At 37.5% G+C, this 18,645-nt stretch overlaps 1 protein-coding gene across 1 annotated transcript in view; it reads left to right on the top strand.

The window, feature by feature from the left end:
* The window catches only part of LOC127658781 (LIM domain only protein 7-like), an 84,184-nt gene that overhangs the window by 29,295 nt on the left and 36,244 nt on the right, over window positions 1-18,645 (top strand). The window contains 1 exon segment of the mRNA XM_052148286.1: window positions 4,370-4,481. Within this exon segment, the coding sequence (XP_052004246.1) occupies window positions 4,370-4,481 (112 nt within the window).

Here is an 18,645-nt window from a genome sequence, read left to right as displayed (position 1 = left end):
ACTTCATCAGCTCATCATGCTCTTCCGGGAAGAAAAGAACCGAGGGGGGGTGTGGCTGTGAGAGGCGCCCTGATCCGAGGAACCAGTCGTCTAACCATGAGGGCTGAGGGGGGGTGGGAAGTTCCGGTCCAGCCCAATGTTCTCGGTGGCCCGGGCAAGCATGTCGGACATCTGCGTGTCGGTCTCAGAGTGGGCGAGCAGACCCAAGGGGGCAGCCCAGACGAGTCCTCAGCATCAGACACAGCGACGCTCTCTGATGTAGTGGTGATATTCTCATCCAGCTCGAGGGGTCTGAAGGAGAACTGGCCGTGGGGCAAACTGGTCTCACATCGAGGCCGGACGGAAGTAAACAAGCATGCTGGGGGGCGGGTGTTCCGCTGGGATTTACCTGGCGAAACCACGCCCGCCAAACTCCCCAAATCACCTTCATTGCCAGCCGAGTCGGCCTCAATCCCGTGGGAAGAAGGCGCGACGAGGGGGAGAGGTGTTTCCTTTAAGAAAGGGAAGCCGTGACCGCAACGTTGCCATGGTCACACTCTCGCAATGAGAATGTGAACCATTTATAAATGCTGCCTCAGTGTGATTGCAGCCCATACACGTGAGGCAGCATATATGACCGTCAGAAGCGGAGAGATATCTACCGCATCCAGGAACTACACAAAGGCGGAAAGGCATCTTGAAAAAGACGCGTCTTTAAAAAGACGTTCAACTCCAATGTGTAAACTCTTTTAGAGGAAACGCTGTCGAAGTGCCCAGGGGAAGGGAGAAAGTTGCTGGTAAGGTTCCAACAGCAATGCTTTTAGAGGTGAATGTAACAGTAGTGAGTGTCTCAGCTCACTGATCACACAACTAAGAAATAATCTGACTGAACAGATGCACTATCCCCGCCTTTTATACCCGTATGTTCAGGGGCGGAACATGCAAATTCTGTTTTCCTTTTTCATATTCAGAGGGATCCGAGGCTCCCGAAAGAAGCCACTTGTGTCCTCTTGTGTCACTACAATCGACACAACATTGAGAACACAGTTTTACAATTAATTTGACACCCTATGCCTTTTAGCATCATATATTATGTCGCAGCTAACTAGTAATACCAATTTACATTTTAAATACACATCCACGTACGAAAGCCAGAACTTGAAACGACACTTAATGCTCAAGAAAGCCTAATTTTAACTGCAGCATGACTGTTTGTGAAATGAATGTCTATAATACTTGGAAAAAATCTATCTATTAATATTTGCAGTTTAAATGTTGCTTTTAATAAATTTTGTTTCGTCAGGGTATACGGTTATGCTGCGTTCTATTCATGTTGGAAGTGGGATATTCCTGCTGGATATCTCCGACAATAAACGCATTCCATTCCCCAATATTCAGAAGATGACATTTAAGAAAACAAAACTGCAAAGCTCCCATTAGCTTAGCAGGGTTTGACTCTCATTATCAGTTGCGTTGCTAGGAGACATCTCTAAACAATACTGCAGTGCTAGCATTTGTGCTTCAGGTGAACGATTATCAAAAGAGATTATAACACGTTTTATAAATGTAATGTGGAAACAAACACATTTATTGATATTACTTGATAAAGTCAATGTTTATCACTTACTTTGTATATCTCCCTGAGTGTTGACATGTTTGTTTGACATCATACCCCTGCATCTTGGTGAGATGAGAATTTATGCATGAGCCTACAAGTTGTAATTCTGACTTCAAGATGCATTCCATTGCACTTTTCCTAGTAGGAAGTTGTAAAATCAGACTTTCCGAGTTGAATGGAATGCAGCACTACTTCTCAAAACTTGATCCGACACCGAATGCTCAAGCAGCCTAACTTACACTTTGCTTTAACTATGCAAAAAACACTTACCAATTTACTTGAAGTGAAAATCAGTCCTCCTTTCCTGTTTAATAAATTAAGCAGTCACACGGTCATATAAAACATCTCCTGTTTTTAAATCCATAAGGATCTCTTTCTCAATGCCGACTCGTCAGCAAGATCTGGTACTCTTCGCTTTCAAATTACATACATCACTTAAAGCGTGATTGTGTCACTCAAGGCCAGCTAGAAGGCCTCGACTTGGACATATCCTAAAGACCACACTCACCAAGAACAAATAAATCAATCTGAATAACTGATGAATCTGACAATCTGACTTTAGGCCTGACGGGGTGGAGCTCAAACTCACATACTGCTTTTGCTAACAAGCTCTGCTTCGGGCATGCAATTTGTGAAACAGATGTCACACTTCACTTGTAAGCTTCATTGAATAAATTCTGACCGGATAAACTTTTAGTGTTTCTCTATTTGTATGTAGATTAATTAAGAGTGGAAAGCGATTAAAAATACATAGGCAAAAAGGTAATTGAGAACAAAAAACGCAAAAAAGCCGTAACACAACGGAAACAAGCCACAACACAACGGAATAGCCACAACACAACGGAAATGCTCCCGACCACTAGGGGGACAGGTGGTCTCCGGAAACGGTAAATTGCTCTCAATCTCCCATGCGTTATCGCTGGCGGTCTGGATTAGTGATGGGCAATCCGGCTCTTTTCCGTGAGTTTGACTCAGCTCACTGAAAAGAGCCGGCTCTTTTGGCTCACAAACGGCTCTTTAAAAAAAAAATTTTTTGTCTATGATAGGTGTGAAAACAATTCTAATTCAATTATTAAATGAAATCATACTCGCAATGTCTCACAATTTCTTTAAAAATGCATTGATTTGTTATGAAAAAATAATACTATTAAGCATTTGCATTAGAACTTTTTAATGTATAGAAACAACATTCAAAACAAATACAATCTGAACATAATAGAACCCATATTAAAGAAAAAGCTGTTTCTCGAAGCTCCGCTAGTTTCACAGTTAGGTGCACAGTTCGCATATGCGGTGTATGTTGTGCGTAGAACCGGCTTTATCGCGATATTTTTTGGGCAAATTCTACACTGTGCTTTAACATTGTCCACATCATTAAAGTGGTTCCAAATGCTGCTGTGCTTCCGACTCATTTTCCTGCTTTTGCTTTGTTTTCACATGTGTTTTCCTCTCCTCTCCTCCGAGTTTGACGCTGTGTGTGTGTGTGTGTGTGTGTGTGTGTGTGTGTGTGTGTGTGTGTGTGTGATGGCTCGGCCCCTCCCTCATGCCGTATAATTGGTTGACACCTTGTGTATGATTGACAGGAACAGAACGTGAGGCTGATCAGACAGTCAAAATGAATGTGTAGCCTTTAGGCCTATATAATAATTTTAAAATAAAATTAATTCATTATTTCATTATTACATAATGATTTAATTTCTATAGGCTATATATTTAAAAATAGATTCGGCTCTTCAGATATGTGAGGTATTTTTGTGTAAAAATAAATTACACAGATTAATATCCCATCACTTACACAGATAATCTCTTGTCGTGTCCCGATCATAGACAGTAAAAGAAAGTTCCCGATTCGACTCCTGAGGAAATATCGGCTTTTTAGTGCCGACGCTGCCCCCTAGTGGTCGGGATCATTTCCGTTGTGTTGTGGCTATTCCGTTGTGTTGCGGCTTTTTTGCGTTGTGTTGTGGCTTGTTTCCGTTGTGTTGTGAACTTATGTTTGCTTTTTGAATTTCGTTGTGTTGTGCACTACTGGGCCACCGTAGAGAAGGCTTTGCTGGCCCTGAGAATTCGTCACTGCTCATTTGTCACCTGTTAATACAGATTAAACAAATGTTTTATGTAAAACTCAAACACATTGACCACCACCCGCAGTGTCGGGGCGCAACCTTTGACCCTGCACCTCAGGAAAGGATTTAATAGTTGCTTAAGAGAGGAGGTGATTGAGATGTGAAGTCAAACTTAAGTGGTTAGCTCTTCATTGCTATCTGCTAATAAGCATGTTTGCTGTTTAAATATAGGCCAAAGCACCCAGTGATTATTTCAGAGCAAACCATAAGCAGGGGGTAAAGTGGGAAAGGGTGGGCTGTGCACTCTGTGCATGAAATCCAGATGGTCAATCAGAAATAATTTAACTTTGTCATAACACTACTTCAGTGACATGATAGTTTGCATTCAATACAAAGTTTTTTAAAGGGGTACTTCACTCAAACATTCTGTCAACGTTTACCTCATGTTGTTCCAAATTGCCCCAAGGGCAAAATCCTGCTCTCAAAGGTAGTGGCACAGGTCATTCACTGACGGCTGCCTGCCTTCTTGGCTTCCAGTCTGTTGTATCACTCTTCATTTGCCACCTGCCCTCTCTGGTCTCCTCCCACCACTTGTGAGCTCACAGGACTCTCTGAACTTTGGATGCAATGATTTATGGACTGTGTGTGCCAAAGAGTTCTCATATGATTACTGTCTAACTCATTTGGTGGACACATATCCTTTGCCGGCTGGACAACCTCACCCTCTTCCTAAAAGCCTGTGTCAGGTTTGGACAAAAAGAAGCCTAGCTTTTCCACCCAGGAGACTTGCAAGACTTATCCACACATGTAACTGTCAAGTATGTTTTCATTTTCTCAGCTTACAATGCAACAGCAAGTTCTTTAATTTGTTTGACCTTTTGTGGAAATAGCTGTGGCTTAGCTGTAAGAGACATGTGTCTGACCACTGTTTACGACTCACTGCATGGTCATTTTGGCAGATCTCATTGTCCACTGTTCTCATATCCACATACTTTCATAAAACAGACTTGTATTGCCAAGCCCTCTATTTAAATTTAACCGAACCAGTATTAAAATAGAAGAACTGCATTATGTTAACCATGTATTGAAAATTACCGTTTTAAAATAGATTCATGGGAAGTCGTGTGGCTCTTGAAAATCACGGTGTAAAAATTGACAATGTGCAGTTGTAACCTTAAAAATGGGTTTTTGTGTGTGTAATCTAATGCAGTCAGGTTGATTGAGACATTAGGTTGATTTTTTTTCTTGAATCAAACCAGGTATTTAGAAGCATGTTTAGGTTACCTGAAAAAACATTTTGATATTGCATGCCCAATTTGTTTACCTTGTTTTGTTCTGTTAACATGGATTAGAGAAAATATAAATTCAGCTATTAGCTTTTTGTCAGTGAAAAGTGAAAGTTAAGGAAGAAAAATTTAACAGCTAGTAATTGAAGCAGAGCAGAGGTGAGGAGGTGAGTGGCTTTGAAACAATAATGTGATCATAGTAAAACATAAACCCTCACTGAAACTGAAGCTGAGAAGCATGTGTGTTTATGTCTAAATGTGAGATGAGCAGAGATTAAATATTTGTTTCAAGTGTGGTGTGGGTGTTTGATATACAGCATACAGGTGTGTGTGTGTGTGTGTGTGTGTGTGTGTGTGTGTGTGTGTGTGTGTGCCGCGTGTGCGCGCGCAACATAATGCTATATTGTTGTAGTTTCAGTGTTTTGAATTAGCCCATACATGTGACTTGGGTGGGAAAATATGGCATGTTGAACAACCTGTTTAGTATTTTCACAGGTGTGTCTTTGGGAGGCAGTGACATTGAGATTTGTCAGTCCAGCTCTGAAAACGTTCATCACCGCAAAAGCACTTTTTGATATTTGGGAACAAAGGCACAAACAGTGCTAGGTCACTCAAGAGACCTAGAACGTTCATATTTCACAAATTGTGTTTATAAAATTCTAAACAGTGTTTTAAAGGGATAGATCTTCCAAATATGACATTTATGTCATCATTAACTTGACCTCATGTTATTCCAAACCTGACCTTCTTTCATGGAACATAAAAGGAGATGTGAGGCAGAATGTTAGTCTCAGTCACCATTCATTTTCAATGTATGGAAAAAGATGCAATGGATATGAATGGTGACTTTTGTTCAGAATACAGAAAGCCATGCAGGTTTGGAATGACATGAGGGTGAGTAAATACATTTGAATTTTTAGCTATTTCTTGAAGTGTAATTGACAAAATTTTGTTTTCTTATAGTTGATCCCTTTGTTAACCACCTCATTTAAGTGTGTTTAACTCTGGAAGTCCAGTGCAATATCTCTGTATGTTTTTGAGCATTGTGAAAGATCAATGCAGTAATTATTCAAATATGTGACATCAACCTGCCTATACTGATAAGACTCTTTGAATATGGAGAGGGAGGGATTGATAATCATGCAAACCATCCATTTCCTGTCTTTGTTACTTCAGCAGAATTGGCAGGGCCATCAGACACTTAATATTGGGCTGAGATTAAACAAAGCTAGCTTTGCTGCATGACTGTAACCACGCCACACCCTCTGTGCCATAGCAACCGTACTGAGACTCTGATTAAACAGTGTTCATCCTCTCCTTGTGGGCTATAATCACTCACTTACTGCCTTTGCTGTTATATGAGCATTGTGTGTGTATTTGATTGTGAAAGTGATTATTCGTATGTGCGAGCCCTACTGCATGTGTTGGTTTATCAAAGTCCACTGTCAGGCATTTGTTGAAAGTGTTCCAGGGTTCCTAATTTTAGAATGGAAAGGTCACTTTTTGACACTAGATTAAGTGTAGCAGTGATACAATTCTTGGTTTCTTTTAATAGCATGTTTTATCCTCTGTACTCTTCTGGTGTAGCATTACATCCCTCAGGAATGCATGCTTGTGTTTACAACAAGAACATTACTGTTTCAGTGTGTATTTACTGTTGCGGGTTCCTGTTGGCTGTGCATTTTACATATGCTAACTGTAATGTGGCAAAGAAATATACTGCACATCATCTCCATCAGCTTCAAGTCCCTGTCCAACACTGTTATGTGGTAGAGCCATTTTTTACAATTTGTTAACATAACCCAGGGTCAGAAATTAACAGGGGACCAGGGCAAATGTATTTTAATAATGCCACTGGAAGTGACCAAAATGTCGCTAAAATTAAAAAATTGGGAGCAAAATCTGCCACCTAATGAATTCCTCTCTTATTTGTCAAATCTGATATATTTCTTAATATTTTATTCTAGGCCTAATTATACACATTATTGAATTACATAATTTTATATTTATTTAATTTTATAAGTAACAGCTTATCTGAATATTCAGTTTGAAAATGTATTTAATTAATTGATTAAATTGAAATATTTTACATAAACAATGGTTCCATTGTCATATTATTATGAATGTTGCAAAAAAAGTCCTAAAAATGCCCTCTTAATGATAAAAATGCCCTTGAAAAACAACTACGGGGGGAAATAATATTGCCTGAAAACTTTCAATTCTCACACTGCCATAACCACATGCATGAACCTTGCCTAATAATTCTAGCAAAATGCCATGTATTTTTCTGAAGAGATCATCCTGCCACACTGGCAAAATGGTGAATGAATTGAGAAAATATACTGGCCATAAATATTTCTTACAGTGAAACTATATTTTGGATTATTTTATTAAAAGTATATTTTTGTTGCTATTACAATGTTAATTTGTAGCATTTTTTTTTTTAGCCCTGAATGGTTTATATTAGTTACAAACCATGCAGGGCTAAGAACAATGACCTTGAGCTACGTCTTATAACATTTTCGTGAGCGCTACTTCTAAGAGCAATTTTCTTGCTAATGCAAGTTGTTGAGAGTGGGATTGTTTTGCACAAACTTTGGGTGTATTGAATGTTAATGAAGTAGCGCAAAGCGCAATGAGCTATTTTCCTGAGAAATTGGTGATTGCGCTAAGTCTGAGAACCACATCTAATCTCAGAGCAAAGTGTAAAATCAGTACCAAGTGACAAGCATGACAGGAGACAACAGTCACAGAGAGTCACAGAGCAGGGGATGCATTGCATTACATTTACACTACCGAATTCTTATGAACGGCTCTCTTCATTTATTTCGAAGTTACTTGACAGGGAATGAAATATACTGTATAATAGGGTGCAGACGGTGCAATAACCAGAGGAGAACCTCAGAATTAATATGCACCTGACCCATTAAGTGCATATCATGAGCCAACCCATTGGTGCCTAGAAATAGAGCATGCTTGCATGAAAATATTAAAACTTCAGTGCCTGAAGACTGTAATATTGTTGCCTATATTTTTGCTATGGTGGCTTAGCAAATATTCCACATAATGTATGTGTTGCCAGCTATGGAGTTTTGGAGAAAGAAAAAAAAAACTTTGAGTCCTAGATAAATAAAGTGGAATTGTTGAAATCAAAACATAATTTTCCACTGATGTTAAAGATTTTAGAAAATATGCAAGTTGCAACATACAATATTTTGTAGACTGTTTGTGTGTCTTTTAATTTGATTTGCTTGAGTTGCTTACTAAGGATGGATAAGCATTTTCAAGTAATTTTGTAGTTGAGTACTCTAACACACACACACACACACACACAAAAGCATTATCAAGAATGGTTTCAAAATAAGATAACTTCAACAGACTATGCTTTTCTTTTGGGGAAAAAATGTAATCAGTAATATGCATTAGTAAAAATTAAATAACTGTAAAAAAAACTGTAACACTTAATAAGTCTCCATTTGTTAATATTAGTTAACACATTAGGTATCATAAACTAACAATTAACAATATATTTGTTACACAATTAATTAATTGTTAATGTTAGTCAATAAAAATACAATTGTTCATTGTTAGTTTATGTTAGTTCATGGTGCATTAACTAATGTTAACAAATACAACTTTTGATTTAATAAACTTATTTTAGTATAGGTTGACATTAACATGAACTAAGATTAATAAATTATTAATAAGTATTGTTCATTATTAGTTCATCTTAACTAATGTTGTTTACTAATGTTAACAAATGGAACCTTGTTGTTAGTGTTACCAAAATAATTTTACACTTACCTGGAGCTTACATAGAAACCAATACCGACTACTTTAGGGTAATGCAATTTAAACTCTTTAGTCCACATAACACTACCCTTTTTTTTATAATTTCACATGTTATTATTCAGAAAAATAGGTGGTCAAAGTTGGATTTTTATCAAATGTGCTCTGTCTGTGTTCAGAGCTTTCAATCACATTCACACAAACAGTACAAGGTCTCATAAGCTTCAGAGTTTCTCATGTCACTTGGCATTTTCTTTCCACCATAAAAGCAGACCCTCATCTGTTGGTAACAAAAACCAAATACAAGAGATTAGAAATAATCAACTTTTTAAAGAAAAAATACGCAAGAATCAAAATATTAGAAGTATTACCTCAATCTCATGTTATGCGAGGAGTAAAGGAATGCTTCTTTCTCCAAGAAACATGTCCCCTTCTTGTTCTTCTTGCGAATTCGACAAGAGAGAAACGTGATCGATTCAAGGAATGCAAAAAACTCTTACATCAACAGAAGGTCACTTTTGCACTTATGTTTCCAGCCAAATTGAGAATAGATACTTAGGATGGCTGCAAAATATTGACATGCCCACAGCAAGCATTGCCCTAAATAGAGACAAATTGGGAGAGTAAGCCATTTGGTGATTTTTATGTTGATGCCTAGTGGCTAACTCACTGAACATTCACTTGACTGTCTGAGGAATTTAGGCACCTTTCTGTTTCTTTTTGTGCTGGTTCCACCTAGCGGCTGGAGTCTGTTTTGTGCAATAACACTCCTTCAAGAAACTTTAGGATCAACGGTGGGTCGCTTTGCACTGAAGTTCCTGGCCAGGTTAAGAGTGGATGCTAAGGATGGCCGTAGAGTGTTTACTTGTCCCCAACATGCGATATCCTTCATAGGGTGTATGGAATGATTTAGTCATTGTGTGGCGCTTGCTTTGCAGCCTAGTGGACCTGACTCACTGAATATTCACTTGACCGTCTGAGGAAACTGGGCACCTCTTTTTTTTGTGCTGGTTCCACCTAGTGGTTGGAGTTTGTTTTGTGGAATAACACTCCTTCAGGACAGTTGTGGATGAATCTGCACATTCCTTGTGTTTATGCCTCCTATTGGTTGGAGTTTGTTTTGTGGAGTATTGTTTGAAGGACATTGGAAGAATTAGGTCATCTGCTGCACTCGTAATCAGCCGGCTCACTGAGCACTCGTTTGACTGTCCGAGGAAACTGAACACCTTTTTTTTGTTTTGTTTTTTTGCTGGTTCCGTGGGTGGCTGGAGCTTGTTTTGTGGAGGAACACACCTTCGGTACAGTCTTGTAAATGAATCTATATATTCTTTGATTGTGTTTATTTTGCCTATTGGCTGGATTTTGTTTTATAGATTATCTTCTGTTATGTAATTCTGTCTCACAAAATTTGTATAAAAACAAATTGACTTGATCAATCTGACAGCAAGTTGTCGCGGGGGCTCTCGTAGGAATACATGGACTGTTTGAGTTTAGAGGGATTGACGCCGGTTGGCGCTGTCATGCGCGGGATTAATGCATTTTCTTTTCTGTTTGTTTGGTTTGGGGGGAAGTTTGGGGGTTTGACTGTTTGGCTAATGTGGAATGGGGTCTTTATAAAACATTTTTGACACACAATCTAAATTTTCTCATATGAAAATGTCAAATGTTAATACAGTATGAGTGGATTGTCTCTCTCCATGTGGAATGTGAATGGGTTGGGGCACCCCATAAAAAGATGGAAGGTTATTTATTTTCTTAAATGAAAGAAATTTGATATAGTGTTTCTTCAAGAAAATAGTATTTCCCTGCAGGGAGCAGAAGATATGATGTGGACATGTTTTCTTCAGTGCTAACTCAAGTAAGAGCAGGGGATTCATTACATTGATAAGTAAAAATCAACAATTCAAATGCCTCAAACTGATTAAAGATAAATTAGAAAGAGTCATTATTGTTTTAGCAGAAATTCAATATTGACGTACCTAACACTGATGATCAGGGCTTTTTTTATGAAGGGATGTTGCAAGCTGTTGGCACCCCTCATTATATAATATTGGGAGGAGACTTTAATCTATTGATGGATATAGTCCTTGATCATAGTGAAGCAAAGGTGTGTAAGCCCCCTAGAGCAACATGGACACTTCACAGAAGGGGTGGGAATATTTTTTTTTTTTATACTCAAACGATTTTGAACCAATTCTCAAAAGAATCAGAATCAATTCTGAGTTCAGTTTAAATCACAGCAGAGCAGTGGCGCATGCCAAAGAATGATGCAGAAACAAAGACGAGTGTTAAGTGCATACACTAAATTCAAGTGCACAAACATGACTGTTTGCAGACCAGCATCAAACACATGACCATTTGTGCCTGAATGAAACTACAATCCCAAATGTTTTTCACAAACTCACCCACATAGCAACAGGAAAGTTTATTTGAGGTAAGCCAACGAACATGAAAGACAAGCTCGCCCCCATAATTGCACCGATTTGCACACAACGGGGGAAAACACTGTAGAAAATAATGATGAGGCAGCGTTTCTGGAGATGTTGTTGCCTTTCTCTACTCTTGCACACTCACCATTTCATTGGCTTTTGCTTTATTGACAGTCATTGCTGGTCACTTGCTTGTCTGGACAGAGCACATACCTAATGATAAAGGTTTATCCTCTACTCAGAGAGCAAACAGATGGAACAGTGCATACGAGATGCTTGATCAATTTCTGAAGCAACAACTGCGCTAACTGCATCACCTGTGCAGGTAAGGAGAGGAGAAGATGACAGCTGCACTCTCATGGAAGCAGATGTATCTCTCATCCTGGACCAGCAACTTCCAGTTGTTGTTAAAATTTAAAATGAATAGCATGGCATATATTAATTTTAAATAATAATTAAATACTATTAAATTATATGCAATGCTTAAACAAAAATAAAACAAAATATATAATCAGTTGAAGTAATAGTATTCAGTGTGTTTTGATGGGGAACCAACACATTTTTTCTTGTGCTTTTAAGAGATTTTTTTAGGTTCTAAAGAAAGAAACTGAAAAACTGAGACTCTCTTTTAAACTATAGAACCATTTATTTAATCTTGTGGATGTTCCATGTTTTGTTCACAGCTCATACAAGACAGTTTATGTAATGTGACTCGTTCTGATTTTTTAAAACAGCTGATAAATAAAAAGCTATGGAAAAAATAGAAAGTAGAAAAATACATTTTGAAGAAACTGGAAAAAAAAAAAAAGAAATTGAAGGACAAGATGTATTGCGATGCATCGAGAATCGTTTTAAAATCATATCGTTACCCTTTGAATCGTAAACTAATTGTAAGACCATTGAAGATTCACACTTCTACTTCACAGTATGAGTAAAAATCTTGGTCTTACAGATATTTAGAGAATTTTTAACCAATCTGGTAGGGACTATACTTTTTTTTTTAATCAGTCCATAAGATTTATCTAGAATAGATTTTTTTTATATATATATCCAAGTCCCACATTTCATCTGTTGTTGATTGCTCAATTGGGAACATCTTAGTCTCAGATCACACCCTGGTGAGTTTAGAGGTGTTGCCACATTTGGAGAAAAAGAAATCATATAGTTGGCGCTTTAATGTATCCCTTTTGCAAAATCCTGATTTCCAACAAATGATAAGGCTGAAATCAATGTTTATATGGAGACCAACTGGTCCTCAGTATCCTCTGTAGGTGTGGCTTGGGAGGTACTTAAGGCAGTTCTTAGGGGTTGGATCATACAGTATACCTCATTCATCAAAAAATTGGAAGAGAATATTAAAAGTACAGAGGTAGAGCGGAAGTGCCGTATGTCATCTGATGGCCTCAGAGAACTTACCCGATTGAAGTACAGATATAATACTCTTTTGTCGCAGAAGGTGGAGTTTTGGCTTTTCAGGGCAAGACAGTCACACGAGTTGGTGGACAAAGCAGGGAAGCTTTTGGCTAGATATATAAAGGAGAGAGAGGTTTTTCTACCATTCTCTCTGTGAATTCTGCTGGTGGGGAAATTTTTACATTGGCCATAGATATTAATAATGCTTTTAAAGAATTCTATCTTGATCTCTATAGTTCCACGTCTTCGTCTACTCATGAAGATGTTATACATTTTGTAGAACCATTAGAACTCACTAAACTGACGACTGAGCAAAAACATTATCTTGATTCTGAGATAACCAACTGGCTCCGGGGCCAGTTGGCTTTGCCCCTGAGTTTTTTAGATCTTATGCTCCAGAACCAGCTCCACTTTTGTTTGAAGTTTATACAGAATCATTAAAGAATGAAGAGCTTCCACCAACCATGACACAAGCCCAGATTAGTCTGATTCTTAAAAAGGACAAATATACTCAAAGTGAGTATTAGTCCAATTTCCCTGATCCAGCTAGATGTTAAAATATTGTCAAAACTTTTGGCTAACTGATTAAGTAAAGTTATGACATTTTTTAAACATATAGATCAAGTGGGGTTTATTCAGGGCACATTAGGCGTCTCATCAATATTATGTGGCCAGTGGCGAATAATCAGACTCCGGTCGCTGCCATCTAACTTGACGCTGAAAAGGCTTTCTTTTTAGATTTTGGAAATATATGGGTTTGGGAATACTTTTATTCGATGGATTAAGTTATTTTATCGGTGGGATTAAGTTATTTAGCGGTGGTACAAACAAATTGATTAATTTCAGATTATTTTACTCTGGATAGGGGCACCCGACATGCTTGCCCTCTTTCCCCATTATTCTGTCTTGCCCTGGAACCATTAGCAGCTGTGATGAGAATGGAAGATGATTTTCCAGTGGTGGTGGCGGGAGATATGGCACATAAGCTTCTGCTTTACCCATATTATATTTTATTATTCGTCTCCGACCCCACTAGATCTATGCCTTTCCTCCACGGAATTATTAATTCCTTTTCTAAGTTCTCAGGATACAGATTTAATTGGTCTAAATCTGAAGCTTTGGCTCTGACAGCATACTGCCCAGTTACGGCTTTCCTGCTGAAAGTTTCGAGAGATGTGGGCAGGTGGGCTTCATTACATTTATACATGATTGGGAAGGTTAATATCATTAACATGAATTGTATTCCAAAATTTAAATACCTGTTACAATCTCTCCCTGTAGATGTCCCCCTCTCTTATTTCAAGCAATTTGATAGCATAGTGAAAAGTCCTTTATTTGGAATGGTGAATGTCCCAGATTACATTTCAGTATACTGCATAGGCCAATTGACAAAGGTAGACTAGGCCCACATCAAGATTTTTTTTTTATTAATATGATTCGGTCTCAGACATTTGGCTCATTGGTCACTTCCACCTGAAAGAGCCCCTCCCTGGTTTTGTATTGAACAGGAATTTCTTGCCCATATTTCGCCACTACATAGGCTTTCTATCAAACTAATTGGTGAAGTTAAGTTACCTTACATTTGCAATTGGTATGGACAAAAGTGTCCAGAGTGTTTAATTCATACTTTTATTTAAATGTTGCCTTAAGCGTATGGCTGAACCCTAAATTGTGTTTTAATAGGTTCCCTTTCTGCTGGTCAGAGTGGATTGTGAGGGGGGGTTACTACACTCGGTGACCTATATGAGAGTGGAGTGTTGAGATCTTTGGAAGATGTGGTTAAACTTTTGGGGATTCCCAGATCTCAGTTCAATAAGTGTTTACAGCTGTGCCACCTGCCCTGTATTGTTTTTGGGAGTAAACACACACCCCTAAAGCTGCAAATACTCTGGGAGAGGGGATTACTGCTTTTGGAAACTGTCATGAGACATCAGCGTATTACTTCCTGTTAATTCAGAGTCTGGGGGACGGAGCTTTAACTTCTATCAAAAGATTACAGGAGAAAGATTTAAACTTGGTATTGGAGGAGGGAGTGTTGGCTAGGATTCTAAATGATGCCAATTAGAATATAGAGACACAACCCATGCTTTTTGGGGGTGTGGTAAGATCCAAGATCCGAGTTTTGTGTGTGAAGGGTTGGATTTCATTTTGCCCCAGACTGTATTTTAGGATATGGGGTGGTCATAAATTTGGAGGATAAATACATAAAACATTGGGTTTTCCCAGTGTTATGATTGGTAGGCAGGTTATTTTAAGGCAATGGAAGTCGGATAGAGTGCCCTCATTTCCAGAGTGGTGTGCAGAGATGGGGAGGGTGGCTACTTTCGAGGAGGGGTCAAGCAGAATGATGGGAGTTAAGAATTTATTTGATAGGAAATGGGGCAAATATTTCGTCTTTTTGTGGACTCTCGAGTAGGGGGGTGGAGAATGTAGTTTTAATTATACACGATTCTTTTTTTTTTTCTTTTTTTTTCTGCTCTTTCTTTTTGTGTGTGTGTGTGTTTGTGTGTGTGTGTGTGTGTGTGTGTGTGTGTGTGTATTCCTATAGGCCTTCATAGGTGCTCGCTAACAGCACTTGTACTTGCCCCTACGGTCTGTTAAGGCTAAATGTGATTCAGTGTGTGTATATATATATATATATATATATATATATATATATATATATATATATATATATATATATATATATGTGTGTGATTTGTTGTGTATGTTGTGTTTTTTTTCTCTGTATTAAGTCTATGAATCAATAAAAAATGTTAATTAAAAAAAATTAGTATTGCCTCTTTTGGACGGCATCATAGCCCCTTCTCTTATCCAACACCTCGATGACACACAAATCCACAGGTTCGTTTTGGAACCTAAGAACTTTACTTGTGCCACATTCCTGATGCAGATTTCTCTCGCCAGCTATTAATACAGATGGCACGAAATCTTCTGCATTGCTAGGGCACAGTTTGTATGCCACATCAAAGTTCTTAGATCTCTCACACTGATGGGAGAGGTTTACAACCCTTGTGGACTTTGATGCCAAATGTCCACAGTCACACAGAATGCAGTGTGAGGAGATTTTGCAGTCTGTTGCCAGAAGGCTTGAGATAAGCAGAGTCTCCATTTATTATTACTCAAGTCCATGAAAAGCAAATGTCGCAGAGAGAGAGAGGCAACTCCAGGTCATCTGCCCATTGGCTCCTTCTTCTTTCAGCATGACAGCTGCTCAGTTACTGAACATGGCTTTTTTTTTCATTGTCCATAAAAACCCATCAGCATCAGATCATCTAGCCATCTCAAAATAAAAAAAAAACCAGATCTCTCAGATTGAGTAACCTTGTCCACAGTATCTACATCTTGAGCCTATAGTATCACTACTTTTCTATAGTATCACTACAAAATAATTTTCTTTGTCTGAAAATGTATTTATTATATATTTTGTTTAATTCATTTTCTACATTTTAAGTTGTTATTTTTTATCATCTCATTGGTAAATAGTTTTTTCACATAAATTCGACAAATTTTTATATTTTATTAGGATTATAAGAATACATTTACCAATGGGGTAAGAAAAATAAACAATTCAAGATATATTTTCAGAAAATAAGTATTATCTCACACAATTTTACTTCTCAAGAAAATCTTGTTTTAAGAATATTTAGATATTTTAATGGAAAACTGACAATTTCATGACAGAAATTCTGATTAAAAAATATTTTCCTGTGTACTGTGCTTGTAAGTTTTTTTGTTATGTTTTGTTTTTCTTCTTTTCTGTGACTCTAAATAAAAAAAAAATAATGGAGATTATAATAGAGATTTATTGGTGTAGGTTGTGTAAGTGAAGGTTGAGTTGAAACACTGACGTCAAACTGGAGTCATATTTTGGTAGAGTGACAGTTATTACAAGGGTTAAGTTATAGTTCAGATGGTTTCATTACTTGTCATCATAGCGATGGTGAAACATAGGTAGAGCTGTGTCTAAACTGTGTGCTTGACTTTGTGTTTTGTTATAGTCTCTCCCAATGAACATATTGTCATGTTACTAGCGATTGCATAATAATGTTAATGATAAATAACTGTATCGCTTTCTGCATTCCAGATATTCATAGAGTTATGCATTTCAACTGCTCTGGAGTCTTGCTTGAAAATCACCCTTTGAACTTTATAGTGATTATAAAATGTTCTACCTATGCTCGACTCTAAATTATTTCAACAGTTAGATACTGCTCATATGAAGTAAATGTTGCTCACAAACACAAAGTAATTTTCAGATTTGTGAGCAAATACTTTTTTGGTTTCATTAAATCAGTTGAACAGGTTCACTAATTGGTCTGAATAATTAATTGCTGTATAGGTCTGAATTTGATTGATTTTCAAAAATCCTTATCCACTAATCATGAATGACAGGGAATGTGTAGTTTTTCAATAAAAATACCTAAACATTCTTGAAACCAGATACATTTACTTGAAAAGCAAGATGACATAAGATGTCTTGTGTTGTTTTCAGAGCAATCAAACTAAATTTAATAACATTTATGCTTATAACAAAAACATTTGCCATAAGGTAAGAAAAAAAACTTGATTTAAAGGGAAAACATGTGTATTTTTCTTACTCCATTGGCCAATTTGTTTATCTTGTTTTAAGCTTAAACCACACCAAATTGTGTTGGATTTCTCTTAAATGTGGTCTTAATATCTTCTGACCTTCTGCTCAAGTATTCTTTTTCTTGTTTTATGGATGTTTGGGTAATTTGAATGACAGTAAGACAAAAATAAGTTAAAGTGATAATTTTTTTCAGTGTTTATATATGTGTACATTGTAACAGATTCTCTTTAAGGCTGTAGTGTTTTTAAGTTGTGAAGGGCAGAGAATGATGGTGTTTACTCAATTGTGTGTAGCACTGTATGGCATTAGTGTTGTCTCTAACAGTGGGCACTGGTACATTGTGAATCATTCAGTTGTAAAGGACATTATTGTGATGTTCAGCCTGCCAATAAAAACTATTCCATGAAGCCAATTTATGCCATAAATGGGCACATAATGGCTGCATTTGTGCTCGACTCACTCATAAAGGTGCTGAAAATTGTATTCTAACAATGTTTTCTTTTGGATTGTAGTTAAAGGGTTCAACTGAATGCCTCCCAAAGGCTTGTTACATTCTTATCTACAGCTGATGCCTACTTTGAAATATGAATTTGATGCATGACAGAGAGTTAAGATTTAGTTTCTTTTACTGTGTATAAAGAATGATTGATGCAGTCTGACATGACTCATTAGTAGCATTGATTCATGAAACCACCAGAGCATTCTTTACCAGCTGAATGTTACTGAACAGGGCTGTAAGGTTTTAATATCCCAGCTATACACACAAGCCCACTATTAGATTTTGTAAATGAGTGGTGTTGATGTTTCATGTACCTGCCCATCTATTGTCAGTGTGTCATTTATTGCATTGCCCAAAAGGGATTGCCAAGCCTTTGTCGGCCTTTTATGGGCTTGAATTGTTTGCACATTTTTACATCTATCCTCAATGTCTAGTAGATATTGTGTAACTTAGGGCTGGGCTTTGTTCAAGTTTAATATTATATAGTATGTGTGGGTGAAATTCTTTCTCTATTATAGACTGTCAAAACATCTGCATGGGCCTCTGTGGTTTGGATATCCCCTCACTGTATGGATGACTGTATTGAAACAGAAAAGTACCATTTAGAAAATTCTATTGTGTTCTACTTATAAATGTTCCAACATAATAATTATACTTACAGAATTTGAAATGTAGGATGTCTCACTCTTCTTAAAACAGTTTAATTATACCATGTAATGGTACAGTACGGTTGTGACATTGACTGTATCTTCAGGGCCTAAAATTATAAAAAGAATGGAGATTTTTGTTTTGAAGAGTTAATTGCACAAGAATATTTAAGAAAGCAGCTGGCTGATGTAATCTTTTGTGAGAATGTAACAGTACAAACATTGCATTCTCACAAACCGTTAATAGCACTGTCAGGGATCAATCAGGTTCATTCACACCCACTGCACAAGGATCACAATCACCTGAGTATTAACCACCTGCACC

Source organism: Xyrauchen texanus, chromosome 18, assembly GCF_025860055.1.
Source record: "Xyrauchen texanus isolate HMW12.3.18 chromosome 18, RBS_HiC_50CHRs, whole genome shotgun sequence".
Classification (NCBI taxonomy): Eukaryota; Metazoa; Chordata; class Actinopteri; order Cypriniformes; family Catostomidae; genus Xyrauchen; species Xyrauchen texanus.
This window is presented reverse-complemented; position numbering and strand designations above follow the sequence as displayed.